We start from the raw sequence: 27,177 nt of genomic DNA, 5'->3' as shown, positions 1-27,177 counted from the left end.
GGGGGGCGCAGGCGGCTCCGCTTTACGGCTGCGCGGCGGCCGCCGCAATGGGCGGGGGGGGGTTTGCGACGGGCCGTAAAGCGGGGATGGGCGGGGAGGGGGGGCGGCACCAGGGGGTTCGTGTGTCCCCCCCCCCAAAAAAAACCCAGGAGGTGACCCCCCGCACCATGGAGGACCCCCGACCCGGCCCGGGGGCGCGGGCAGAGAGGAGCGAAGCGGTGCTGGCGGCAGCGGCTTTATTGACAGCGGGAGAGGCCGCGTGGGACCCCCGGGGGGGGTGCAGAGACCCCCCCCAGGCTGACCCTGACCTTGACCCACGGGGATGGACCCCCCGAGTCTGGCTGAGCCCCCCAAGTGATGCCCCTGCCCCCCCCCAAGAACTGGCTGAGCTCCCCAAGTGATGCCCCCCCATCTGAACCCCCCCCAATGATGCTCCTCTCAGTCTAAGCCCCCCTAAGTGCTGCCCTTGCCCCCCAGTTTAAGCCCCCCAAGTGATGCCCCGGTCTGTCCGTGACCCCCTCCAAAATAGGCTGAGCCCCTCAAAGTGATGCCCTCCCATCTGGGACCCCCCCAGGTGATGCCCCCTGCCCCATGCCAGGGGTCCCTCACTGGGGGGTCCCGGGGGCCCTGCGGGGGCTCAGTGGGACCCCCCCCCGGCGCGGGAGGGCAGCCGCGGCCCCCCGGGCCCGGCTCAGCTGGTCCACGGAGGCTTCGAGGTGGGCGAATCTCTCCGAGAGCCCCCTCAGCTGCTCCTTCAGGGCACGGAAATCCCGGTACAGCTCATCCAGGGCCCCCGACAGCGCCGGGATCCTGCGGGGGCGGCGGGGTAAGGGCAGGGACCCTCCTGAGCACCCCCCGGGGACCCTCCGAGCCCCCCAAGGGAGACACCCCAGCCCCTCACCTGCCGTAGTCGGGCAGCACGGTCTGGTGGTCCGCCAGCAGCAGGTTCCGGAGCTGGGAGGTGATGGCGAATTTCCAGTTGTCCAGGACCAGCGTCAGGTTGGCACAGCCCCTGGTCAGCGGCCTCTGGGCTGGAGGGGCCGCAGTGGGACCACGGGCAGCCCCCCCGGAGCAGGACCCTCACCTGGGACCCCCCTCCAGCCCCACACCCAGGGCAGGCCCTGCCGTCAGGCCCCTGCCTGTGCCTGTGCTCCGGTGGGAAGGGGGTCCCAAGCGGGAAGAGGGTCCCAGGGGTGGGAATTACCCTCTCCTCCATCGTCCCACGCCGCCGGGCGCCGCTTCAGCTTGGCTGTGCTCCCCAGGGCCGTGAGGAGCAGGAGGGGGAGCAGCAGCCGGGCCATGGCTGGGCTGTATCCCCGCGGTGTCCCCAAGGGTGTCCCCAGGGCTGTCGTGTCCCCAAGGGCCGAGCTGGGCACGTGTCACCCCCCTGCTCCTGCCCTGCTCCTGCTCCCGCTCCCGCTCTCCGGGCTGTGCTCCCCGGCTCTGGCTCCAGCAGCTCCCGCTCCCCCTGTTCCAGGCTGGGCTGGCTCCGGGCCCGGCCGCTCATGGCTGCAGGGCTGATTGCAAACAGACCCGGACATGGCCTGGACACGGCCCGGACACACGAGTCCTGCCGGGAATGCCGAGCAGTGATGGGGTGCAGGTGGCACAGCACTGGGGAGCAGGGCCCCCACCAGTTCCTGCTGGGAACGGGAACTATCCCAGCCCTATGAGCGCGGTGTCGCCCGTTCCGGTTGGGAACATGGAGCATCCATGGAGCTCCATCCCAGCTGAGGTGACGGAGTGCAGACGACACGGTGCTGGGGCGCAGCGTCCTCCTATTCCCAGCGGGAACAAGGAACATCCCAGCCCCATCCCAGCTCATGGGAGGGAGCACAGAGGCACTGGGGTGCAGCATCCCCCCCTTTCCCGTTGGGAATGTGGAGCATCCTGGGACAGGTGACAGAGAGCAGGAGGCTCTGGTTTGAGGTGCTTTTATTCCACGTTACTCGCAGCCCCCGTGCCCGGGCGCCCCCCAGCACTGCACCCCCAAACCCCAGCACACCCAGGGAAAAGCAACCGCAGCCCAGAGCCGGGCCTTGGGATGAAGCCTTCGGAGAGCCCCAGTGAGGGGCGGGGGAGCCAGAGGGTCCCTGCCCTGCTGGACACCAGGACACCCTGTCCTGGAGCAGGATGGGGCCTCCAGTCCCCCTCCCACGATGGGACACAATCCCAGTGCCCCTGGGATTGAACCAGAGCCGCAGAGACAGGACAGGGGGGCTCCAGGACAGGCACCTCCATCATCCACCTCTGCCCGGGGCAGCTCCAGCCAGGGGCTAAAGGGAGGGTGGGGGCAAGAGCCCCGAGTCCCAGCTCCAGCCAGGACACGCTCCGGAGGGATGAGGACATGGGGGAAGGAAGGCACCAGCTCCCGGGACACGCTGGAGGTGAGGTGGGTGCCCAGGTTACGTGGCTGTCCTGTCACCCCTTCCCCAGGAGCCCACTCAGGCTCTGTGGGGTGACACAGCACCCGGAGGGGACACCCCTCCTGCAGTCCCCACAGGGTGCCAAGCTGAGAGCTGGCAGGTGCCCACCCTGTGCCCGGTGTCCCGTCCTGCTCCAGGAACATCAAAGCCACCCGCCCACCCCGCGGGGCCAGTCGGTGCTGGAGCTCTTGGGGATCCAGGCGCCCCCACGGGCAGGGAACTGGAGCAAAGCTGCAGGCAGGGAGATGCCAAAGCCTCCCCATCTCCTCAGGAGGGAAGTGGGCACAGTCACCCCCTGAGCCCCCCTGGGTCCCCCTGGCAGGCTGGCAGCAGTGGGGATGGTGGGGGGCCAGCCCTGGGCACAGGCTGAGGGGAAGCGTCAGTTCTCCGGGCTGGGAGCACCAAGCGGCTCCGGGATGGCCCCCGAAAGGGAGCGAGGAGTAACTGGGGGGCTGGAGCCACCCCGTGCCCGGCTCCGCAGCCGGAGCTGGAAGCTGAAGGGAGGAAGGGGAGGGACAAGCGCCGCGCCGGCTGCTCCGGGGAGGCTCGGGGCGGGAGCGGGGCTAGGAACGGGGCAGGCTGCACATCTCGCAGTGGTCCGTGCCCGGCTGGTTCATGAAGGTGCAGTGCTGGCAGGGCCACATGGCTGCGGCCACGGCGTGCGACGAGCCCCCCATGGCGCCGTATTCCTGCATTCCCGAGAGCGGGACACCCACCGTGCCTGCGGAGAGAGCCCGGGGGGAGCGCTGGGATCCCTGCACAGCCCACCCCGCGGCCCCTCCGGTCCCAACCCTGGGAGTTTTCCAGGGGGCTTGGAGCAACCTGGTCTAGGGGAAGGTGTCTCTGCCCATGGCAGGAGGTGGGATGAGATGAGCTTTAAGGTCCCTTCCCACCCAAACCATTCCACGATTCCATGACCTAGCAACAGCTGTCCTCCCCCTGAGCCTCCAGCAGCCTCTTTAGGGGCTTGGGAACAGCACCACACACAGCCCCCAGCCAGCTCTGCCAAGGGACGAGGGACCCCCCCTGCCCCAGGGACCCCCCTCTTACTGCAGAGCTGCTCGATGGTCGCCCACTGCTCGGATTTTTTCCAGGTCTGTGCAAGCTCCTCATTTTTGGTCCTCACGGCTTCCAGCAACAAGCTGATGCTGTCCTGGAAGCCACAGGAGGGAAATGAGCACTGTGACCCCTCCAGTGTCCCACCGGGAGCTGTGACCAGGGATGTGCCCTCCTTCCCTAGCACAGCAAGGCAGGACCCTGAGCCTGAGCTGTTCCCCCTTTCCCGAGATCCTTGGAGTGTCCCAGTTTATCCCTCTGCTCCCCTCAACAGTCAGACAGACCCCTACATCCCGGAAGATTCCGTTCCTCTGCTTCCAGGATGTATCACCTACTGCTCTGGCACAGTGTGCCGGTGCTGCACAGCAATCCTGACTTCCAGAGGGGCAAATCCTCCGTGCTGGAGCACTCCAGCCCCCATCCCTGTCCCCATCCCGATCTCCAGCTGCCCAGGGTCATCCCGGCTGCCTCACACATGCGCAGCCTCCGGCCAACACGGCCCAGCTGGATCCCACCGGGAAGCTCCGGCGGTGCCGGGGCGGCCGCCAGGCCCGCGGTGCCCGGCCAAGGGCAGCAGAGCTGCACTGCCAGGACACCCCTGGCCCCACCAGGGTCTGGGGGCTCTGCTCTCGTTCCCACAGAATTCCTCATTCTGAGATAATTTTTAAAACGTTTCCAGCTCCGGGAGCCGCAGCCAAGTTGGCTCTGGAATCGTGTGGACAATCACCACCCTCCCTCAGCACTCCCAACAGCTCGGGGGCTTTAAAAGGGTTTTAAAACTTTTTTAACCTTCTCCCAACAGCTCAGCTGGGAAAAGACAGCGATGGGACCCGCCCAGGGACACAGGATGGCAGGAATGGTCACCCCCACCCACCTGAGGGACCTGGGATGGGGAGGATGGATAGGGACAGGACTCTCCCCACCCCACTACGTACCCGCAGAGGCATGACCTCATTTGTGACCAGGAAGAGGAGCAGATGGAAATCAGAAATGATGTCTAGGAAAATGGAGGATGTGTTTTGGGACAGGTACGTGGCCAAGCTGTGGAAGTCCTGGAGAGAGGGGACAGTAATGAAGAGAAGTCACTTCCTATTCTGATGTGCTACCAGACATTTCTGGTGCCTCTGGGCATCAGCTGCAATGTGCAGGGATGATCCCAAAATCAGATCCCAGGCTGGCTGATTGAATTCCAGCTAACAACTTCCAGGGAAAAGGATCTCTGCACCCACACCAGCTTTTCCTGACCAACCCCAGTGCACACAGAGCTGACCTCAGACCCAAGAAGTGCTGAGTGGGGCCAGGCAACTCCAGCCCTGTCCCTATGGAAAAGGGGTAGAGGGGGATGGAGCAGCCCTTTCCTCCCCATCCTCTGCCCTGGCCCCTTGCAGGAACAGTGCCCTGTGCTTTAAAATTCCAATCAGGAAGAGAAGGCAGTGCTCTGAGAGCAGAACAGACGCCAGACCCTCTCCTGTCTGTGGGGAGAAGGGGGTCTGTGGCATCTCTGTGGGGCTGGAGCCCCTTGGCCCCTCTGGTGCTGCCTGGGAGGCACAGGGAGCCCTGATCCCGTCACGGAGCCGTCGGGAACACGGCTGGCAATCAGCATTGGCATGCAGACACTGCTCTGTGCAGGAAGGAGTTTGGCAGCTGCACTGGGAAGGGGTGACTTGAGGGCACAGCTGTCCCTCTGCAGCTGTCAGTGAGCACAAGGGAGGCAGCTCCCGTCCCTATGGAAGTGGCTCCATCAGGAATCAATCCTCACCTGAGTTTCTCCCAGCACATCGCGGTTCTCGATGGGGAATGGATTTTGAGAAATAGAAAAAGTGTAGACTGGATCCTTGGGGAAAGTTGTAGTAATCTAAAGAAAGAAAAAATAATCCAAGGAAGGATGATCAGAGGCCAGTGGGATATGGGAAGCAAGGCTTGGGATAGCCAGGAGCAGCCATGGCTATGATCCCAGCTCAGCCAAACCGTGAGGGATCCTGCGGGGATCTGATGGCTTTTAATTCAATTTAAAGTGATATCCCATCATCCCCTTGGCTCCCAAGCAGCCTTGTTTTTAAGGAAGCTGGAGGGACATAGATGGAGCTTGGTCCTGACAGATGCCATGGAGACCATCCCTCTCTGCACAGGTTACTGGGATACAGCGATCCTGGCACAGTTGTGCTAGGGGGGGATCCTGGGGGCATCCTAATGCACATTCTATCCCTCTGTTTTCATCCCAGTGACAGCCCAGGTATCCCAGGAACAGGTGCCTTCACTACTGCAGGAATCCCTGAGCTCCGGCGCTGCCTGTGCCAGGGGCAGCTGGAGCAGAGCAGTTGCTCCGGGTGGATTTAATCGTTGTTGGCACCACCTCCAGCTCCAGCAATATCATCTGTCATCCCAATTATTTGCTTTCCTGCCTTCCATGCCGTAAGTTTGCTTCCCAGCCCCAGGGCTGAGCCGTGCCGTGCCTGGCAGCAGCTCTGCTCCGGCCAAACTGTGCCAGAGAGTGAATTCCCCCTTCCAAGAAAAGGCATTTCTGGACAACCTGCTGAGTCACTTGAAGGAGATGGATCCCTAATTGCTGCTCTGAGACAGGCAGCTGGAGTTCCTTCCTTAGGCAATGCCCATGGATCCGTGGGGCAGCTGCTCCCTGGCCATGTGGCTCCGTGCCAGGGCAGAGCTGTGATAAGGCACCAGGCAGTGCCTTCCTGGGAATCACCAGGCAGAGCCTTCCTGGGAAGCAGGAGTGTTCCCTGGCACCACACCGGCCCCTCGGAGCAGGGCAGCCACCTCCCTGCTAGGAAAGCCTGGCAGCAGTGGAAAGAGGAGGGTGGCGTGTCTCAGGAACCACCTCCAGTGGGAATTTTAGAGATGGGTGAAGGGTTTGCTGTGCCCTGACCATCTCCTGTGGGAAGCAAACTATGGAATACTCACGTCTATGATGAGGTACTCGACCGGCAGCGGGCGAGCCAGCTGGGTGATCTCGTTCCCAAACTTGTCTATGTCCTGAAAGAGGAAGAGTTGGATTATTCCAGAGCGTGGAAGTGGTGTGAAGCCCAAGGGATCGTGCCCTGGAGATGCCCACCCAGGATCCTGAGCTCTGGCAGATCACTGAGGGTGGAAAAGAACCCAGCTGGGTGGTGCAGGGCTGCCCAATTCCCTGCAGCTCTCTGGGGCTGGAGATCTCTGTAATTCCAGGATCTCTGGAATCAGGAAAAGGGATCGCTGTTTCCTCATGAGCCAAGGGAGTGCGTGGTCACAAACCACCTTGGGCTTGTCTCCCAGGAGACAGACCTGGAATTATCTAAGGAGTGTAAATCAAGGTGTGATTCTTGGGGTTGTTGGACTTGATGATCCTTGTGGGCCCTTCCAACTCCAGATATCCTATAATTCCACGATTCTAAATGCCATTTAAGCAGCTCTTCTGTCTAAAAAAGGAGGGACAGGCCACATCTGCCTCCCCAGCCGAGGCAAACCTGCCTTTCTGCAAGTCCAGGAGTCCCTCATGCAACTCTTCACCTGGGAATTGGGAATCCAGGCACTTTCTCATGCCCAGGCCCTTAGAACCAAGCACATCCCACGGCGTAAACTTGTTTTGCTTTGCCAGACGAAGGGAACATAAAGTTTAATTAGGGAGACAAACGGCCAGCATATGTTCATTAATCATAACCTGACAATTAGACGTGATTGATGTCAAACACGCCGAGTTCAAACGGCGCTTCGGAAATAAATCCCGGAGAACTGACACTTTTCATTAAAGATTCCGTACGAGGGGGTTGTGTTTTCTACCTAAATCATCACTTAACGTGGTATAAATCATTCATTGAGCCCCACATAAATCATGTGCCCATAATTCCCAGTCAGGGACTCTATATTGGAGTTTCCATGGACTCAGTGGCTGGAGCCAGAGCAGAGGTGTCATCCCAGAAGGTTGTGAGTCCCATTCCTCCAGCGGATCTCCCGTGGGATGGGAGCAGCATTCCTTGGGCTGAGCCAGGGAGCACCATGCAGGGACAAGCTGCTGACTCCCTCCTTTCTCCCTCCCCTTTCTCCCAGCCAGTTTTTCTCCTGGAGAACACCACTCCCCCACTCTCCCTGGTGTTTACACAGCACAACTATGCGGAGCAGCAGCCAGCACCATCCCACTCTCCCAGTACTCCCAGTCAGACCTCGCCCCAGCAGGCTCCAGCACGCTGCTCCCCTCCAGGCACAGACCCCCTCCCCAAGCACCCCGTCCCCAGGAACTGTTCCCTCTGTAAAAAAAAAATCTCCCTTCCACTCTTTGAAGCTCCTTTGAAAGGCAGTTCTGATAAGGATCTTTGCTCCTCACACATGACAGGTTGCTGGGAGCTCCTGGCCTCAGATCTCTCTTGCTCTGACAGGAGCAGGAGGAGCCGTGGAGCCTTTTTTTGGGAGATCACAGGACCCCAGAGCCAACCTGCTCCTAGATCTCAGTGATACCACAAGAGGCAGGAATCAGATCCAATCAGCTTCCCAAACACAATCCTGCCCCTGCAAGAAGGGACCTGCAACAACTCACGCATAATTAGCCCATCTGGAATTCATTTTCCAATCTAATTAAGTTCTAATATGCAGAAACATTTTTCCAGCACCTGTTGGCTTTAATCTCCCCCTCCGGGGATTTCCATGTTAAATGCCTGCTTTTTCATGGCACGCTGCTGAGGCCTCCAAGACATCCACAGACTGGGACCTCGCTCCCCCCGAGCCAAGGACGTGTCCCAGTCCCGACAGAACAGCCCCCCCAAACACTGACATTCCTCTCCCACCCCCATGGATCCTTTAACTATGTTTTAAAGGCCTTAATGAACATCAAGTTGGGAGAAAGATCCTTATCCTGAACTTGGCATCACCAGGACCTCACCAGTGCCCTGTTATTGCTGCAGCCTGAGCCCCCCAAAGCCCAGTGGCACTCATTCCAAAGGGAGCCAAGGAAGGGGTTAATGGAGCCACAGGTATTTGGCTCCTGGACAAAAACCCATCAGCAAGGTCTGGACAATGAGTTATCCCAGTGGAGATTGCATCAGGGCTGGGATTAGAGCCTTCCAAACCACTCTTTGGAGGCAGAAGCTGCACAGGGATGGGGATGAACAGGGAAAAGGGCGGGAGCACAGCCGGTGTCACACACCTTGGTGGGATGGAAAGGCTTCTGGGTGGTCTCGGGATTATCCACAGAAGGTGAGGGGAGCAGCCAAGTGAGGAGCCTGGGCGGGTGTCAGCCAGGAGGGAGGCTCTGGATCCGCGTCCCAGGGCTCGACAGCCGTGAGCATCCCACGCCGTCAGCATCCCAGGCTGTGAGCATCCCACATCCCACGCCGTCATTCCCGACCTGCTCCCTCGCTGAAGGCACCGTGGAGCTCAGCAGCCGCCTGCCCTTCCCGTGTGGGAATAAATCCCAGCCTTGCTCTTCCCTCTGCCACTTCCCAGCACTTCGCCGGGCGATCCTGCCCCTCGCACGGAGAGCGTGGCTCAGGCACAGAGACAAAGCGACTTCTCCAAGAGCAAGTGACAGGTCAGGGAGAGTTGAAACCCTTCCCAAGAGACTCCTGGTGAGCTAATCCAGCATCCTCCTCCCCGGAGCAGCCAGGACATTTAAGGCTAAGGTGGCTTGTGGTGGGAGGGCAGCCAGGGAAGTCCTTCCCCATCAGTGAACACTCCCTGCAGCCTGGCTCTCCCTGGGAAGAGGATTTCCAGTGCCAGGGAAGGACAGCCTGGCTCAGAGGTCCCGCTGGGCTCTAATAAAAGCAGGGCCCTGGCTTGGGGTTGTCCCAGGGTGGGATGGGACACGTGTCACTGGTGCCAGGCCAGTGCTCAGAGCACGTGTGGGACTTGAGGGCAAAGGGCTCTTGCACAATACTTGTAAAGGGCTTTTGTCTTACAGCATCCCAAAGAAACTCTGGGGGGATATTAAACCATCCCAAAGAAACTCTGAGGGAATATGAAACCATCCCAAAGAAACTCTGCAGGATGTTAAGGCAGCTGTAAAATGCAACTCACTGCGAGGATGACGATGACATTGTCATGTTTGAGCTGCCACAAATACCAGTGATAAGAGACAAAGGCAGCCAGCCCCCAAATCCAATTATCCAAGGGTTTTAAAGGGTCCGTAAAACACAGGAATCTCTTTCCCCAGTGGTGGAGCAGTTCAGCAATGCCAGAATTCCTGGGCCAGAGGACTGGGAGGAGGGGACAGCAGGGACGACAGGGTGCAGGCAGGGAGGGATCCCTCCAGCTGGGGCACAGCGCTGAATCATCAACCCAAGGTACATTCTTAGGGAACTCCAAATCAATCCAGCTGTTTTCCAGAACCAGATGGACAGAGGAGGCTGCTCGAGGGCAGCAGACAGGACAGAAAACACTTGTATGGAACATTCAGACGGGCTCGCCCTCATCCAGCTGAGAAACCGGGTGAAGTGGCCGTTGCAACATCATCATCTTCACTCACAGAGTCTTTACCCCGACCCGTGTCTGTGTCTTGACAACATCGAGTCCTTCACGAGTTCCGTGTGCTGAGCTCTCCAGGCAGCACGTGCCGGCTGTGAAACGTTCCAGCTGGAAACGCTGCACTGAGACGCTTCCCAGGCACCCTGGGAGGCTGGGGGGGATGGATGTGTCCTTCCTCCTGGCTAACTTTACCTGGGGAAGCACTTCAGAGCAAAGTAACTTGTACTCACAGTCCCCAAACCCCTCGACTCCCACGCTGGGCAGAGCTCTCGCCTTCCCGAGCCAGGAGAGCAACGGCCGCGTGTCCAAAGCCAATTCCACGGGGGTGGCTCCTTGGAGCAGCAGGCGAGGGGCCAATGTAAAGAGAATGGTAAAGAAATACAGAAACCACACAGCTGGAGGCTCAGGAAAACTGCAGGACAACGCCAGTGCCATCAGCTTTCCCATCTCCACGGAAGAAAAGCAGTACCTTTTCCCATTTGGAAGCCGGAGGTGAATCCACTGGCCCTGCTGTGGATCCCTGGATCCTGCCTCACATCTGGCTGTTCTATAAATACATCCACACTCACAAATATCGGCCTCCTGGTCCTCATTCAATTAGAATTAAGTTGTAGAGCTCCTTTCATCCTAAAGGGCTTTTCAGATGGATATTGTATGGGAATACACACGGACTTTTCCCTGGACCAGCAACAACTGCGCAGTTGAGGGAAAACAATTACTCCAAAGTGCAGCTTTCTCTCCAAAACTGGCTGGGGGGTGGGCAGAGGGGAACCATCATGGACTGGGACAAAGAGGGAGCAGGGCACTGGACCCCAAAGATTCCATCCTGTGCTGCCAGATTCTTCCTCCTCCTGGAGTTCACCCAGGCTTGGACAGGGCTGCTGTCACCAGCCCAAGACAGATGAGGTCGTGTCTCTGACCCCAAACCTTGCCCATTTAATGGGACCCCAAAGGTTTCCCAAGCCAGGAGTGACTAAGCTTTACACAGATTTAAGAACATTAGGAAAAAATCAAGGGGTCCTAGAGCCAAACCCGTTTAAGGCTGAGGGATAATCCCACCCGGCAGAGCCATCCTTGAGAGCTCCGTGAAAAGGGCAACTGGGGAGAGAAGCTCTAAAACCCGAAATCAGCTGCAGCCCGAGCTGGTGAATCAGTGGTTCATGGAAATTTCCACGGGAGGCTGGAGCCATCCGTTCCCATTCTGTTTATCTCCCTGCTTCAGATTACGGAGGGAAGCGAAGCCCTGCTGGGAACACCCACCGGCTTCCTGCTGCTCCCAGCACCCCGGGTGGCCCACATGTGGGACACAGACCTGTGGGACCTCCTGCAACGAGCCCGAGTGTGGCACAGCCCGGGCTCCTCCGGAGCGGGATCAGGGCACGCCAGGAGATGATCTCATCTCCCCCACGTTCGGGGCCAACCTTTGCACACCCCAGCGCTGCTGGATCTTAATTGGCCCCGGTTTATCAGCTCTGAGAAGGAAGAGAGGCAGAGATTCCATCCACCCTCCCTCTCCAGCGCTGGATTGATCCCAGAGGTGTTCCTTGTTTCCAGGTGGGGCCAAGCCAAGCCGGCACTTTGGCGTTAAGGGGTGGATGATGGGGTCTCTCAGGGAAATCAGCACTTCCCAGTCCCAGTCTCAGGACACGCAGGAACAGCCTGACCAGCTCCATTCCTGTTGCTGGTGCACAAGCCACTCATTCCAGTCATCCCAAACGAAGGCAGCTTTCCTTATCCCGTGCTCCTTAAGGGACAGCTTTAGTACAGGCAGCAGGAGCAGGCATGACAAGGAGGAGATAACTAACGGGTGATGGATGGCTAATTAGCTGGCGAGCAGTGCCATTAATTAATTCCTCTGTCCCTGCTCACGGGGCACCACCAGCCCCGTGCTGGAGCAGCAGCACTATCAGCATCCACAGGGAGCCTGATCCTGAGCTCCTGACTCGGCCCTGCAGGAGCACGAGGGGCTGAGGGTCTCCAGAAACAAGTGCCAAGGGAATAACGACATTCCATCCATCACCAACAGACCCAAAGGGCGGCAGGAAGGGACCAAAAGTGACACCCCAAATAGTCCTGGGACTCCCCTCCAGCTCCAGAGTCCTCAACACGGGAAGGACGTGGAGCTGCTGGAGAGAGTCCAGAGGAGGCCACGGAGATGCTCCGAGGGCTGGAGCCCCTCTGCTCTGGAGCCAGGCTGGGAGAGCTGGGGGGGTTCACCTGGAGAAGAGAAGGCTCCAGGGAGACCTTAGAGCCCCTTCCAGGGCCTAAAGGGGCTCCAGGAGAGCTGGAGAGGGACTTTAGAGTGACAGGACACAGGGAATGGCTTCCCACTGCCAGAGGACAGGGTTAGATGGGATATTGGGAAGGAATTCTTGGCTATGAGGGTGGGGAGGCCCTGGCACAGGTTGCCCAGAGAAGTTGTGACTGCTCCATCCCTGGAAGTGTCCAAGGATAGGCTGGAGCAACCTGGGATAGAGGGAGGTGTCCCTTCCCATGGCAGGGGGTGGAACGAGATGAGCTTTAATGTCCCTTCCAACCCAAACCATTCCATGATTCTATGAATTGAGAGTATTTCAGATCTGCCCCAGTCGTGCACATGTTCCCTGCTGCTCCTCAGGACCAGAGTGTGGATCCAGGGGCACATCCCAGTGCTGCCCAGGCCCTCAGCCCTTACCTTGTAGAACACATCAGGCACGTACTGCTCGCTGCTGGACTCCTTGGCATAGCCCAGCTCCGGTGCGTCCCGGCAGGGCAGGAGGCACTCGTCCCGCACCAGGGCCATGCACTGGTTCGACACCTGGTACCCCTCGAAGTGCACCTGGTTGTCAGGACCACCTGGAAAAGGAGAGAGTGGTCAAAAATCCCAGAATTTACTAAGGTTGGAAAAGAGCTCCAAGTCTGACTGTGCCCGACCCCACCTTGTCACCCAGCCCAGAGCACTGAGTGCCACGTCCAGTCGTTCCCCGAACACCTCCAGGGATGGGGACTCCATGGCACAACCCTCTTCATGAAGAAATTCTTCCTGAAAATCCTGCACAGGGATGATTTCCCCAGGGTAACTCCGAGCGCAGCATTAAAGTTGGACTCGATGAGTTTGGAGCTCTTTTCCAGCCTTAACAATTCCAAGACTCCATGAATTAGACTCGAGGGTCTTGCTAACAATGAGAAACACTGAGATGAAGCTGCTGGTGCTGCTGCACAGGAAGAACTTTAGGCAAGAATTCCCTCTAAGCTCCACATTTCTTTAGTCACACACAGTTCCAGAGCTATCCCAAGAGCACAGACCCAGGGGAGAGCAGGAATGCTCTGTCAGGAGCTCCAAGGAGGAGAAGCTGCCCCTTTGGAGGCTCTGACAGCATCACCCTCCCACTACCCCGCAGGTGTCTCCTCCTTTTCCAAACATAACCCAGGCACAGCGTTCCCAAGGAACCCTGAGCTGCAGATCCCCTGGCCATGTCAGGCCTAAACAGTGTTTTCTCAGCCTGTCCTGGATGCTTTGGTGGAAATCTGACATGGAAAGTGGGAATTAAGAGCCTGGCTCGTGGAGGGATCACATGCTTGGCGCTTTCCTTTGGATAATGTAAGCAACATCAGGTCATGTGTCACTGGAATACAACTGGAAAGAGAGGATAGAGGCAGATGGTAGGAAAACATTACTATTTCCAAAGCTAGGAATTCAGGAGGGGATAGGAATTAATCCATGGAGAGGATTTAAAGGCAAAGTTGAGGCAAACTATCCAAATACATTTCTGTGGCACAAAAGGAAGGACTCGAGTGTTTAAATAGAAACCTGCTGGGCTGATTGAACAGAGGAGAATGAAATTAGCTGGAACAGCAAAGAGGAAATATTCCTTTTCTACCCTTTGATCTGTAACCTCAATCACTCACTGCTCCAGAACAAACACTCCTAGAAATTAAACATAGACCAGGACGGGGGGAAGGCCTGAACAAAGTGTGTTTGCTCAGTAAAAAACCTTGTTTAAAAAAAAAACCTGAAATAAATATATATATAAAAAAAGAGAGAGATACAGATCTATCTTTAATGAGAGATGGATGTGTTTAGCAGTCTGGAATGTACAGGAATGGGTCTGTTGACTGAAAAAGAGCTTTTTCACTGAAAAAAAGGCCCCGGGAAGCCTTACAAAGCCGGGCTCAGGGCAGGCAACATCCCATCCCACTTTCACTTTTCACACTGGATGTTATTTGGAAGTCATGAGGGTTTTTCATTGTGTTAAACAGACCCAGAACTCAGCGATTCTGCTCCAGGGAAGGTTTAAATGAAGACATGTGTCATCCCATGGAGAAGAGCAGAGTGAACTGGGAACACTCCAGCCCTCCTACCACATGCCACTGTCCCCCCTCCCAGCCCAGCCCATCCACAGTGCCTCTGGAGACTCCCTGAAAATGGCTAAATCTAGAGGTTTTAAGCATAAGCACTTTGCAGGCGCTTCTGTTTTATTCAGCCAAAAAAATATGTTTTCAAGCCCCATGTCAGGGTTTCCCTGACAGCGACACAAGGGAGATAAAGGTCCCTCCTGAAACTTCCTGAACGAGGAATTAATCCACAACTTTAAGGATCTGGATTGTTGTGGTTCTGCACTGCTGCTTCCAGGCAACAGAACGTGGAGCTTAAAGATTTGAAAGAGAGAAGTGAGACCCAGTTATTGCCCTGGCTGCAGGCAGAGAGGGATTTCTGGATCAGAGAGGTGGGTCTGAGCCTCATATAAGTTTCTTTAGATAGTTGTGAAGTATAAAAAAATAGGTAAATAAATAATGACTGAGTAATTGTAGAGAGGATAGAACAAAGAATGAAAAAGTATTTTAGCTGATAGAGTAAAACCCTTGTTAAACAGGACAGATGGGGATCAGGGCGTGTGATTTTTGGCATATTCTTCTACTAACAAGAGGCAACTCAGGTGTAACCCAGAGAGCTGGGGCCAGTTTATACCTGTAGCCACAACCGTGACAAACTTGGATCCAAAGTGCCCATCTGGGGAGAGGCGACAGATGTTGGGCTGCTGGTTCTGGAAGTTGCCAGCTGTGATGCACTCCTCTGCACTCAGGTAATACGTGTCCTGAGGGGAGAGCACCGGTTCCAGTCAGCGAAAGGACAGCCTGACGTAGCCCAGACCTATTTCCCTGGGCTGCAGCCAAGGAAAACGACCAACACCCCAGGAAAACACGCTTTCGTGGAAAGCTGCTGCAGAGCCCGGGACAGGAATGTGACCTGTCAGCTCCCCAGCCCTGAGCTGGCTCAGGACTGTCCCAGAGAGTCCCCACCCACATTTACACACCATTCTTTTTTTATTTTTTTTTTAAGCTGAAGTTTCACTTTCCAAATATGGATATCACTGGGTTTACAACCACAGGAAGCTGAGGAGGTCGAAGTTTGAGCCACGTATGTGTCACAAAGCCCAGCCCATGGGAACATCCTCTGAGTCACTCTGGCTCACTGGGTTTGCACCTCACACCCCCCACTCCCTCCACTCCATGGAGTTTTATTAATCCTAAAAAGGGAAGGGTTAGATGGGAGGAAATCCTTCCCTGTGAGGGTGGTGAGGCCCTGGCACAGGTTGCCCAGAGAAACTCCCATCCCTGGGAGTGTCCAAGGCCAGGTTGGACGGGGCTTGGAGCAACCTGGAATAGTGGAAGGTGTCCCTGCCCATGGCAAGGGACTGGCACTGGATGTGCTTTAAAATCCTTTCCAACCCAAACCATTCCATGATTCCAGGAGCATCATTTCATTAAAGCAGAGGGGTGAAGGGCTGCAGGCAGCTCTCCCTGCTCTCCAAACAGCTCAATCCCAAACAGTTTGAAAGGTTCAAGCTCCCTTTCCTTCAGAAGCACCTGAAAAACCCCATTTCACGAGAATCCCAGTGTCACCTGCACCCCTGCCCTGCCCTGGCTCAGCAGCTGGAATCAGCTGGGTCACACCTGGATCTCACCTTGTTCCTGCTGTATCGAACGGTGCCTTTCCGTGTGTCCTCAGAGACCAGGTCAGTGAATATCCAGCCGACCTACAAAGGGTGATGGAGAATGTTGTTTTAAGGAAAAAAAGGACAAAAAAACCCAAAAAAAAGAAACAAGAAGGAAACCAGAAGAGCTTATACATTTTCAGCTCACAGGACACGATGTTCTTGGCTCCCCTCGGCCCTGTGCACGCTGCCTGCAGGGAATGGCTCTCCCAGCTGTGCCGGGCTCTTGGAATCCCATTTCCAGGAGCAGCAGCATGCCAGCTGGCTGGCCAGGGCACCTGCAGTGTTGTGTTTCACTATGGAATATTTTTCATGGAAAGATCTGGAGGCTGCAAGAGGCTTCTGTGTCTCCCACCCCCCAGCAGAAAGCAGTTCCTACGGAGCGCCCAGAGCAGCTCACGTGGTCCCAGATTGAACCTCTCACATGATCCCAGTTTGAACCTCACAGGCTCTGGTTAGGAGGAAGCTCATACTGGAGTGTGATTCATTCCAAACTGGAGTCTGTCCTGACCCAAAAAACACATTCCTGCTTTCTGTGGTTGCACACTGGTGTGTGCATGTACACACCAACAACCCCTGGAGTGGGCATCCCTTCCACATACGTGTGCCATGTGTACACACACCTCGGGATGAACCCTCTGCACCCCTGTGCCAATCCCAGCCCCCACAGCATTAACCCTCCCGAGGCAGAGCTCCCTGCAGAGCCCAGACAGACCAAACCCTGCAGCCAGCACTCGGTGACGTGTTAAATCCTGTGGATTAAAAATATCTGATGGGAGAAGCGGAGGGAAAACATGGTAATAAATAAAACACACAGAAGTCTTGCTCCAGCCTCTGGCGAGGGGTGAGATCTTATCTGGGAGAACAAAGCCCTCCCCACAGATGTTTACAGTCTGCACTGAGCTTTCTCCCAGTCGTGTTTTCTTTAGCAAGTCAAATCTTGTTTGTGTACATCCCATTCCTGGCATTCCCACCATACCAACGGTGCTCCCAAACCGGAAAATATCAGCGCAGGTTTGAGGGATGTCAGGAAACCAGTGGATCCCAAAGGATGACTGGCAGGATGGAACTGAGGGGGACCTGCACCCCCAAACCACACAACTCACTCCCTACAGCACCAAGAGACCTCATGGAGGGCAATAAAATCCAAGGGGAGCCCCTGCTCCTGGAAACGGAGCACAGAAGCAACTCCAGCTCAATTTGTGCCAAATCAGCACTTGCCTGGGAGATGCTCCCAGGAGTGGCTCCTGTCTGAGGGGAAAGAAAGGGAAAATGGTGTTTCTGTTGCTTTGCTCCAACCTCTGATGTCCCTCATGACTCCAACTGCAGCTGCACTGCCCCGTGAGGGGCCTGTGCTCAGGAAAACCCTCTGGTTTGGGGTTTTATACCTAAAAATGTGCATTTTATACCTAAAAAAGCTGCTGACACTTAAGTGAGATTTAGGTAACCCAAAAGGACTTGGTCTGCTGACTTCCTTCCCTGCCACACCCAGACACACGAGATCCAACACATCCTGACCTTTCTCAGGCCGAGCTTTGCCGCGATCTCATCCACGACCTCGGCTTTGGGATCCTCCAGGATCTCCAGGCTGTTCTGTGTCCCGATCTGCAGCAGAGAGACACTTGTTACTGAGAGAGAACAGGAAAAAAAAACCAGGATAGCCACCGTGGGGAGTGAGGCAGAGCATGGGAGCAGAGTCCAGTGTCACCCCAGAGACCTCCCCTTGCAACTCTGCTCTCACACACATTCCCAAGGGTCCATTTGTTCCTCTTCCACTGGCAATCTGTTGGATTGCACTCTGGCCATGCTGCAGGAGTCACCAGGATGAAGGAAGCACAGGAGGAGGGCTCAGACCATGTGAAGCCAAGCGGTGCCGTGCCCCATCTAGTGGGGACTCCAGCCCAACTCATCCTCAGCCTCTCCACCGTTCTGCCTTCAAATCATTTGGATTTCGTTCTGTCTAATTAAGCTGGTCAAATTTTCCCAGAGAGCTGGGAAGGAATTGCAGCAAGGGCTGCAACTGTTTTTTTCCTAGCACAGAATTTCTTGGAAAATTTCCTGGAAATCCAGGAAACGAGGGAAGACGAAAAGTGAAATCCACTTTTAACAGTCACCCTGGATTTAAATAATTTGAACACAGAGTAATGTAAAACATATAATATAAATAGAAATAGATATTAAAATGAATATATTAATAAAATATAATAAAAATATAATAATAATATAACAGCATTATATGAAATAAGCATAATAATATAATACTATATTTTAAATATATGATAAGAAATAATATAAATAAGAATAATATGAAAAAAAAGGGGGTGAACCAACAAAAAGCAAATCTGGGTTTAAAAATCTCTCGGTGGCAGCAGCTGATGGTGACATTAAGGACATAAATCCCATCACCTTTTCCTCGGGACAGTTTTCCTTGTGGAGCTGCGGTTGGGAACGACGAGTGAGGTTTCCCACCCTCAGCAGGTGTTTCTGTGTCCCCAACCATGAGGGGACCCCGGGAGCAGGGGGGGGCTCACCTGGGGGGGTTCATAGATGGCCGCCACCTCTGCCCGGATGCCCAGGGGGATGTCTTTGTGCTCCGTGTACCGGCCGTACAGATAGCCCAGATGCTGGTTCCCTGTCTTCCTCCAGAAGTCTAGGAAGCGATCTGCAATTGTGTGGTTCTCAAACATGATGTTGTCAACATGCCTGTATTTCTGTTTGACAAAGTTCAAGCGTCAGGCCGTCCTTCCTCCGCTGGCTCCGGTGCCTTCCCAGGGCTCACACACCACCCCTCCGGAGCGGGATCCTGCCACAGCAGGCCTGGGGGAATGCTGGGGGTTCCCTCCCTCTCCCCCTCTGCTCAGCTCCCACCCCTCAGCACTGCTCCCTGCCCGGCAGGTCCCACCACGGGCTGGAGCGTGGGGATGTGCTGAGCACCCCCCGGCACCTCGGGGTCTCTGCTGGGACCTTCACCCCAAGAGCCTTTTCAGGTAAAATGACACTGAAATTCAAGAGGAAACAAGAAGCTGAGTGGCCTTTGGGATCCCCTGAGGAAAAACAGTAGGATTCATCCCTCCATACTGGGAGGGAACTGCTGACCCAGGACATTTTGGAACCCTTTTTCACAAGGCCTGAAGAAGCTGGGCAGGATTTCCCTGACACCTGGAGGCTTCGTGCTCCAGGCTGGCTGTTCTGGAAGTCACCTCTCCCAAAAGGGAAGCCTGTGAGGTTCCATGAGCTCCATCTCACCTGTCTGTTGAGGGTGATGGCGCTGGGCTGGCACTTGGTGCAGATCCCCTCTGGCCAGGGAGGGTGTCCCTCACACCCCGACTTGATCTTACAGCTGATGTTCTCCAGGGCTACAAACTTCCCCCTGGGAGAGGGGGGAAGAGAAAAGGGGGGAAAAGAAGGGAAATGGGGGAAGAGAAGGCTGCTGTTACCACAGCCAATGCTTTTGGAGCAGTAATTTATGGAGCACGTGGGAAGTAACAGGTTGTAGCACTCGGGCAAATCAGAGCTCCTTTCATGTTCATGAGGTTTCCTGGAAAGGGAAGTTCCCTTCAAATGGAAGTATCATGGACTTGGGCTGCATCTCCCAGAGAGATTTAAAAAATCCCAGTGGTATTTAGGAAACATGGAGATACACCTCTGTGTAACTTATGTCCGTGGAATTTGAGAACCAGGCTTGGAGCTGGAACCTCTTTCCTTCCATCTGGCCTTCTCCCCCCATCAGGAGTGTTTCCTGGAAGTAATTACATTGCCACAGGAAAAAAAGGAAAACTAGAAAGAATAAACCCCCTAAAATAAAAAGCCAGATTATTTTTCCCCCGCCTTTTCCTTTTTTCTTTTATTTTTCAACACGTTTCCTCCTCAGTTTGCCATTCAAGCCTCGTATCCCACACTGAGATCTGTCTGTACTTTCATTTGTGTTTAAAAAAAAAAAAAAAAGAAGCTACAACCAGATTCCCTTAAACCCAGAGCTTTTCTTACTTGTCTGCCCCTCCGGTCAGCTTCCTGATGTAGGCATGGAATGACATGTGCTTCACAGGAGGCTCCAGATGGTTCAAATAATCCTCATCGAACGGCTGCCAAAAACACCACACAGAGCACAGGCAGGTCAGGCACCTGTCTGATAACACCCTGATCACTGAGCAAATGGATGTTCCAGAGTCAACCCCACCAATGTGGAAGCAATCAAGGAAACTCAGGCTCATTTTCGAGGCAGCTACTACTGGGATACAAACAGTGCAGCTTCACAACGGTGAGTTTTATGGTCGCCTCCTGCTCTGGTAACAGATTGGCTCCACAAATCAGAACGAGCCTCAAAGGCAAAAAGCCTTTTCCTTTTGATATCTAACAACAAACAAGGAGTCAGCTGCTCCAAGCACGGCCAAGGGCTCCCAGAGCACTTCCAGCAGTGGGGAACAGCCATCCTGGAATGGCCAGGATCCCCTTTGGAGGGGTGGCTGCTGCTTCGTGCCATAAATTACACAGCCCAGCACGTTTGGAGGCTGAAGCTGCTTCAAGCTGAATAATCATGAAATCATGGAATGGTTTGGGTTGGAAGGGACCTTAAAGATCATCCAGCCCCACCCCCTGCCATGGGCAGGGACACCTTCCACCAGCCCAGGTTGCTCCAAGCCCTGTCCAACCTGGCCTTGGACACTTCCAGGGATGGGGCAGCCACAGCTTCTCTGGGCACCCTGTGCCAGGTGGTTCAACTGGGAAGCGCTGGGATACATGAGAGAAGGGATGAAACAAGAAGATACAGGAAAAAATGAAGAGGGAGGAAAAATGGAGCACTTTTTAAAGCACTTTCTGTTAAACTCATTATTGCAGAAAACCATCATTAACCAGGATAAACCCAGGGTCACAAAGGCCTGGAGCTTTAGTGATCCCAGAGCCAGCAGTGCACAGCAGGATTCCAGCCTGGAAAAGCATTCCACTCCTAGAGAAGTGTTCATACTGGGAGAAACTGGTGTGAGTTTGTAGCACCCTCCTGGGGCTCTTACCTCGAGTGGGACACAGTGAACACATTTACCCAGGGGGCCGTGACGACACCTGGGCAGAGAGAGAGAGAAATGGGGTTAAATCTCATTTAATATGGGAACTGAAGTAGGAATAAATCTTATTTAATATGGGAACTGAAGTGGCGTTAAATCTTATTTGATAATGGAAAAATCAGACTGTAAGAGTTGCCCTCGAGTAATTTTGGTGTGGAAGAGCTACATGAGCTCTGAGCAATTCTCCAGCCCCCAGGGAATGCTACAGAGGGGTCACAGAATGATGGAATGGTTTGGGTTTGAAGAGACATTAAAGATCATCCAGTTCCACTTCCTGCACCTTCCCCTAGCCCAGGTTGCTCCAAGCCCTGTCCAACCTGGCCTTGGACACTTCCAGGGATCCAGGGGCAGCCACAGCTTCTCTGGACAACCTGTGCCAGGGCCTCCCCACCCTCACAGGGAGGAATTTTTTTCCTAATACCTAACCTAAATTTCCCCTCTTTCAGTTTGAACCCATCCCTCCTTGTCCTGTCACTCCAGTTCCTGATGAATTGGACTTGAATTATCTTGTCCAGGTTGAAGTTAAACCTGAGAGCCTCAGGTCAAGATCAAACCCTCCTTATGTGCCTGGGAAGGGGCTCTGCTGCCCCCAAAATCACCTGAATCCACGTCAGGTCAGGTTTCACAACCCTTCAAGTTCAAAGAATTCAGACCCTTCAAATTCAAAGAATCTCCAGGTCACGTGGCAGGGCAGGTTTTAACAAAAAGCCACCCAAAACGTTCATCCTTTATCAGGCACTGGAGGATGGGCTGGAACAACCAAGTGTGTGTTTTTCGGGCAGATAAACCCCGCAGGGGAGAGTTAGAGGAGAAAACCTCTCCTTCTGTGGTGATTGCTTTAAAAAAACCCCTAAACCAACAATAAAATCCCCCCCAGCACTAAGTCAGTGCTGCTTTTCAAAGGAAGGGCTCTGGAGGTTGGTGTGTGGAGACAATGGATGGGATCCAGTTGCAGGATTGATTTTAAGGAGGTTTTGTGGCAGATAATGTACAGAAAGGAGCCCTAAATGCTGCTAATGCACTCAGCATCCTTCACTTGAGATTGATCCACCCTCCCAAACCCAGGAACAAGCCCAGACACCTCCTTTTATCCTAAATACCCACCCCTGGGCTTTGGCTCCCTGCTAGGAACAACTTCATTGATTCCTTGAAAAGTGTGGGCAAGTTCAAGACAATGTTTTCACCACAGAGTGGTGGGTTTTGCCTTTATTGCTTCAATAATGTGACATCCCATCACTTATGGTCAGCCTGGGAAGGTCAGAGAGGATTTTCCACAAATTTCCCTGCTGCTGCAGCACTGAGGATAAACCATATGGGGGACAACACCACAGGGAAGGGCAGATGATTCTGTTTCAGCAAGAATTCCTGGCTGCCTTTAAAATTTTCCCTCAAACCCTTTCAGGAGTCTCTTTCCAGAGGGTTCCAGCCCCAAGGTCACATCTAGGACCCAACTGGGATGCTAATGCTGAGCAATAAAAGCCCATCACCCACCCAGGGGGTGTTTTAGCAGCACCAGTGTAGATTTTGGGTGGGTTTAACCCATTGTTGTATTATTTTTACACAAATAGAAGCTGCTTTGTTTCCCGAAGGCTCTTGCACGGAGGAGCTTTGAAAAGTGGGACTTTGGTGCATTTTTGTGAGCAAAAGGGACTCCCTGGTTTCACAAAGGTCAGAAAGGCACGTGGTGGAAAGGAAGTAAAAAACTAAGCAGGGAAATTGAGACCTGAGTCTCAATTCCACACCTCTGTCTGCCATGGGACACTTCCACTCATTCCCCTCACTTCTGTGTTCCCCTTTATGAGAAGTGGCTGGATCTGAAGGCTCAGAGTGCTCCTGCTTGGGACATTCCCTGGCTGCTGGGCTCAGACATGACATTCCAAGCTCTGGATACAGCAGGAACACCCACAACACCCCCCCCACTCACAGCTGCTGGTCTCGGTTCCGGTAAATCTTCCCGTCCTGCTTGATCAGGTACTGGTCGATCTCATCCTCCACCACCTGGGGGGCACCCCCAGGCCGGGAATTTTGGGAGACAGAGGTGTCCATGGTCTCTGAGGAGGAGCCAGCTGGGCTCAGGGGGTACAGGAACAGCATATCCCCGTGCCTGCAGGGGTGGGAGACAGCACACAGGTAGTGGGAGGGGTGGGAAACAGCACCCAGGAAGCTGGAGCTGCTTCCCAACAGGCAGCCAACCTCCTGGAACGTGGAAGAGCATGGAATGTGTCCCAAACTATAATCAGACCAGCTCAGGTGGCAGCTGGAAGCTGCTCCATCAGCCACCTCTTCCTGCTGCTCTGGTCATTTGGCACAATAAATGCAAAACCCTTCCATCAAGAGACACAACCAAGGGGAAAAGATGGAGAAAAAGGCAAAGGGAACCTATGGAGAGAGGCAACAGCTCCAGGAGGGAAAAGGAGTAGTGTGGATCCCGTGTGGATCAAGTCACAGCCTTCCCAAGGCAGCTGGCACATTCCAGGGACACGCTGCACATGGGATGTGATTTTTCCCACAGCCACCCATTTTGGAAGCTCCAAGCAGAGCCCCCCATGCTGGAAAAACCCTTCCCATGGGGACTCACTTGATTTTGAGCAGGTTGAGGGATTTGTTCTGGGCTGCTGTGATCTCCCCTGTCCTGTTCCTGTTGGTGTACACGGAAAAGCCATTATTCCTGAAGCCAAATTCCTTGGCGACCTGAAAGACAGGGGAGAAGGACAAGGTGTGAGGTGCCTGAGGGCTGGAAGGGGCTCAGAGCCAGAGCTGATCCCAGGGAAGTCCTACTGCAGGAATTCAGCACAGTTCTGAGCTCAGGATGATGGGCAGACATGGAAGAAACACCTGGAAACAAAAGCAACGGATTAAAACAGGAATTTAAACACCCAGAATGTGTTTCTCCCTCACACAACACAAATGCAGAGTTTGATCTAAATCCAGGCAAGCACTGCAGGACTGCAGGGAGAAACTTCTCCACTATCCCAGTTCTCCCTGTTTTCTCACTCCAGCCACACCAGCAAGTCATTCCCATCCTCCTGGGACCAGAATTCCTCATCCACACCTTCACCTCTGTGGATCTTTTGCCCTCAGTTCCACTCCCACCAACCAGCTGCTTCACTCAACCTCTTCCCACTGTTCTGTCTGATTTTCCCCACTTTCCTCCTCTCTCCCATGGAATTCACCCCCACAACAGCCACCTCTCAGCCCCCACGCTGGTTTTTCCTGCTCAGTTTAAGGCTGATTTACTTGGGATCAGTCCAACACCTCTTCCCAGCAACAATAATTTGCACATTTGGCCACTTGAAAACATCATGAGTTCAAAAACGGTGTTCAGAGTTTCTCTACTTGACAAGTTTTGCCCCAAATTCTCAAGTCAATGGCCTTTATTCTTAGTAATAAAAATAATCCCTGTGACTTTGGGAACAGGGAATGCCCCCAGGACAAATGTGATGAGACACAAAGAACTGTCACATGAGCAAAGCCATGAAAAGCAGGTTTTTTTTCCTGTCAGCTCTGCTGTGATTTGCAGCAGTGAGTGACCCGTGTGAATGGGATCCTTTCACGGGGATCAGCTCCTGCTCCTTGGGTTTGAGTTGATTCCTGACTCAATTCTACCCTGAGCACAGCCAGAGTCACTTTTTTAGGGCTTTTTTCCCTGGATGTGGTACAAGAGACAGGGAGGATTATCCGATCCCTTATTCCTTGCACACTTCTGCAGCTTCTCTGGAGCAGATCCAAGTTAATTCCCTGTAGGGAAGCAGCAATCTGATGCCTCTCTAATTCCAGCTGTCCCCCTAAACACCAACCCCACTCCCTGGGTGAACATTCCAGCATTAAAATCCACAGCACAGGTAAGAGAGACCTGGATTAAGATAAAACACGGATCTCAGGTGGGAAAATTTGCCCCTTTTCTCTTCCAAGCAAACCCTGGAAATAAACCCACACAGGTCTTGTGTTTGGCTCAGCAAGAGGACAGAACCTTCCCCAGACCAACAGGCCATTCCAGGTGCTTCTGTCCTGGCAGGAAGTGTTTTCCAGCCATTGTTCCACACTGCCTTGGGTAACCTGAGCCCTGGAAAGCAGCAGCTTGTTCTGCACAGGCTCCAGAGATCCTGAGAGCTTTTTTTCCCTCGGGTGAGGCTGCTCAGAGGCTCCAGTGGGTGTCCCTGAGCCAGTCCTGGAATCCAGTAGGATTTTTCCTGGCCAGGTGGGAATGCTGTCAGGGAATGCTGTTGGGTCTGGGCTTCAAACAAAGCAAATGACTCACAGAGAGCAGGTTTCGGGCTGCTCCCATTCCCTTCCCTCTCACATGGAGAACAAAGAAACCCCAGTCTGAGGGTTCCAGGCTGCAGAGGAGTTCCAGGAGGGAATGAAATGGAGAGCTGCTCATTCCTAAAGAGCAAACTGACCACAGAGCAGCTGCATCACCCCACAGCCAGCCCCCCTGACAGCTCCCACCCGGCATGTTCCTTCAGCCAGGGGGGAAATCCTGCCCAGATCTCCCTCAATCCCTCCCTTGCTCTCTCCAAACCCATCTTGGAAAACCAGCAGCACACACAGCACATCCAAATGACATTCCAAGCCCAAATCCAGCAGCTGAGCCAGGCCTGGACCCTGGTTTGACCATCCCCCAGCTCCCCTGTGCCACTGTCACCCTCTGCTTCCCAGCTGCCCTAAAAAATGTCCTTCCTGGGAAAGCTCCCACCCCAGGGGACCCCAACGGAGAAGCTGAGGGAGTTTATTATCTTTAAATGTGTTATTTTCCCCCTGGAACAGCAGGAGTTACCCCAACAGAAGTGTGGGTTTCCCCCTGGGATGCTGTCCCGTGCTGCTGGCAGTGAGATCAAACACAGGTATCCCATGGGATAAGCAGTGGGAGCCCTGCCCCATCCCGTGGGGAGGCACAGGGGGTCCTGGGGTACCTTTTTGAGGAACGTTGCCACCGTCTCTCTCTTGGTGGCCGTGATTCTCTTCACTCCCTCCGGCGACTGCACGCGGATGATCTGGAGGGGAGGGGACAGCGGGTCAGGGAGGGGGACAGAGCCCACTCTGAGCCTCCAGCCCTGCGTTCCCCTGCTCCTCCCTCCCGTTCCCATCTTCCAGAGGGCCTGAGAACACCCAGGGGGGCAGGACTGGGTGGTGTCTGCGAGCACAGGGAGGGGAACCATCCCAATGCTCCGAGCCCTCGGCAGGAGCTTCTCCAAGGAAAACACTTCTCTGAGCTCAGAGCTGGAATTAAACCCTCAGGAGGGCGGATCAGAGCTCCCAAGGGGGGGGTTATTCACGCAGACACCCGCCCAACTGGTGTTACTGGGCAATGCACTGGTCGTGGCTGAGCCCTGGTAATCAGGAGATGGGGAGAGGCTTGGGCTGCTCCCGGGAAACCAGAGCTCAGGAACGGGAAACCCGACAGATTTGGGGGGGGGAAGGCCAGGGGAGTCCTTGGGGTGCAGGCAGGGAAGGGACAAAGGTAAAAGCCGCTGTCCCGGGGCGTGGAGGGGCTGGAGCTGTTCTCAAGGGGCCGTTCAACCGCTCCCGGGGGACTCGAGGACACGGGCAGGGGGCGGCGTGTGTGGGGAGGGGACACGGGGGACACGAGGGGACACAGAGGGGGACACACGGGGGGAGCTGCCCGTGTCCCGCCGTCACCCCTTCTCACTCTCTCAACTTCCATCCCGGGCACAAGCCCGTTGGGACGGGACCGGGAGCCCTTCACCGGCCCCACCGGCTCCTTCTCCACCTCCCCCTCGAGCCCCCGCCCGGGGCTCAGAGACACCGGAGGGGTCCCGGCCCCGAACCGCGGGGGAAGAACCACGGGGGGCCCGTCCCGCGGCGCCGCGGGCGCTGCCCCGGCGCGGGCACCGCCGGGGCCCGTCCCGGTGCCCCCGTCCCGGCCCCGCAGGAATCTGCTGCCTCATCGCCCCTCCCCCGGCCGCACTCACGATCGTCTCGGCCATGGCGCTGCCCGCGGGCGCCGGGGGCTCGCCGAGCCGCTCACGCACGGCCCGTCCCGTCCCGCTCGGACCGTCCCGGCCCGTCCCGGCCCTTCCCGGCCCTTCCCGGCTCCTCCCGGCCCGGCCCGGCCCCGCCGCCTCCCGGGACCGGCCCGCCCCCGCGCCCGCCCCCCCCCGGCCCCGTGCCCGCCGCGCGCGCGTTCCGCCGCACTAAGGTTCCTACCCCGCGTGCAACCGCAGCGGTTCCCCCCATGCCGCCTCGGTGTCA

General features: G+C 55.4%; 2 protein-coding genes across 3 annotated transcripts in view; both read right to left on the bottom strand.

Annotated features, from left to right (window-relative positions):
* Positions 1–37, bottom strand: part of FAAP100 (FA core complex associated protein 100) — a 12,196-nt gene extending 12,159 nt beyond the window's left edge. The window contains exon 1 of the mRNA XM_027691688.1: positions 1–37. The gene's annotated coding sequence lies outside the window, so the exon portion shown is untranslated.
* Positions 38–1,918: 1,881 nt separating this feature from the next.
* Positions 1,919–27,177, bottom strand: NPLOC4 (NPL4 homolog, ubiquitin recognition factor). Of its 2 annotated transcripts, none has more exons than XM_027691644.1 (17): positions 27,133–27,177; positions 25,878–25,958; positions 23,543–23,655; positions 22,889–23,068; positions 20,914–20,962; positions 19,892–19,986; positions 19,151–19,274; positions 18,436–18,615; positions 17,423–17,509; positions 15,875–15,946; positions 14,878–15,004; positions 12,604–12,764; positions 6,402–6,473; positions 5,242–5,337; positions 4,418–4,534; positions 3,477–3,579; positions 1,919–3,147 (listed from the first exon to the last, which is right to left on the bottom strand). In XM_027691644.1, exons 1-17 carry the CDS (start codon positions 27,160–27,162, stop codon positions 2,990–2,992), a joined length of 1,845 nt encoding a protein of 614 aa, XP_027547445.1. In that variant the 5' UTR covers positions 27,163–27,177; the 3' UTR covers positions 1,919–2,989. The 2 variants fall into 2 exon arrangements, with proteins under 2 accessions (XP_027547445.1, XP_027547446.1); XM_027691645.1 differs by lacking the exon at positions 27,133–27,177 and adding an exon at positions 26,898–27,028.

The sequence above is a fragment of the Neopelma chrysocephalum genome, unplaced genomic scaffold (assembly GCF_003984885.1).
Source record: "Neopelma chrysocephalum unplaced genomic scaffold, ASM398488v2 Primary Assembly neopelma1_84, whole genome shotgun sequence".
Lineage (NCBI taxonomy): Eukaryota > Metazoa > Chordata > Aves > Passeriformes > Pipridae > Neopelma > Neopelma chrysocephalum.
The sequence above is the reverse complement of the archived record's forward strand: the minus strand, read 5'-3'. Positions and strand labels throughout refer to the sequence as shown.

Coding starts and splice junctions, on each gene's coding strand:
- NPLOC4 (XM_027691644.1), bottom strand. CDS start 27,162: ATGGGGGGAACCGCTGCGGTTGCACGCGGG. Junction 6,474..12,603: donor TGCCTGATGTGTTCTACAAG/GTAAGGGCTGAG, acceptor TTCCTCTTTCAG/GACATAGACAAGTTTGGGAA. Junction 3,148..3,476: donor GACCATCGAGCAGCTCTGCA/GTAAGAGGGGGG, acceptor CTCTCTCCGCAG/GCACGGTGGGTGTCCCGCTC.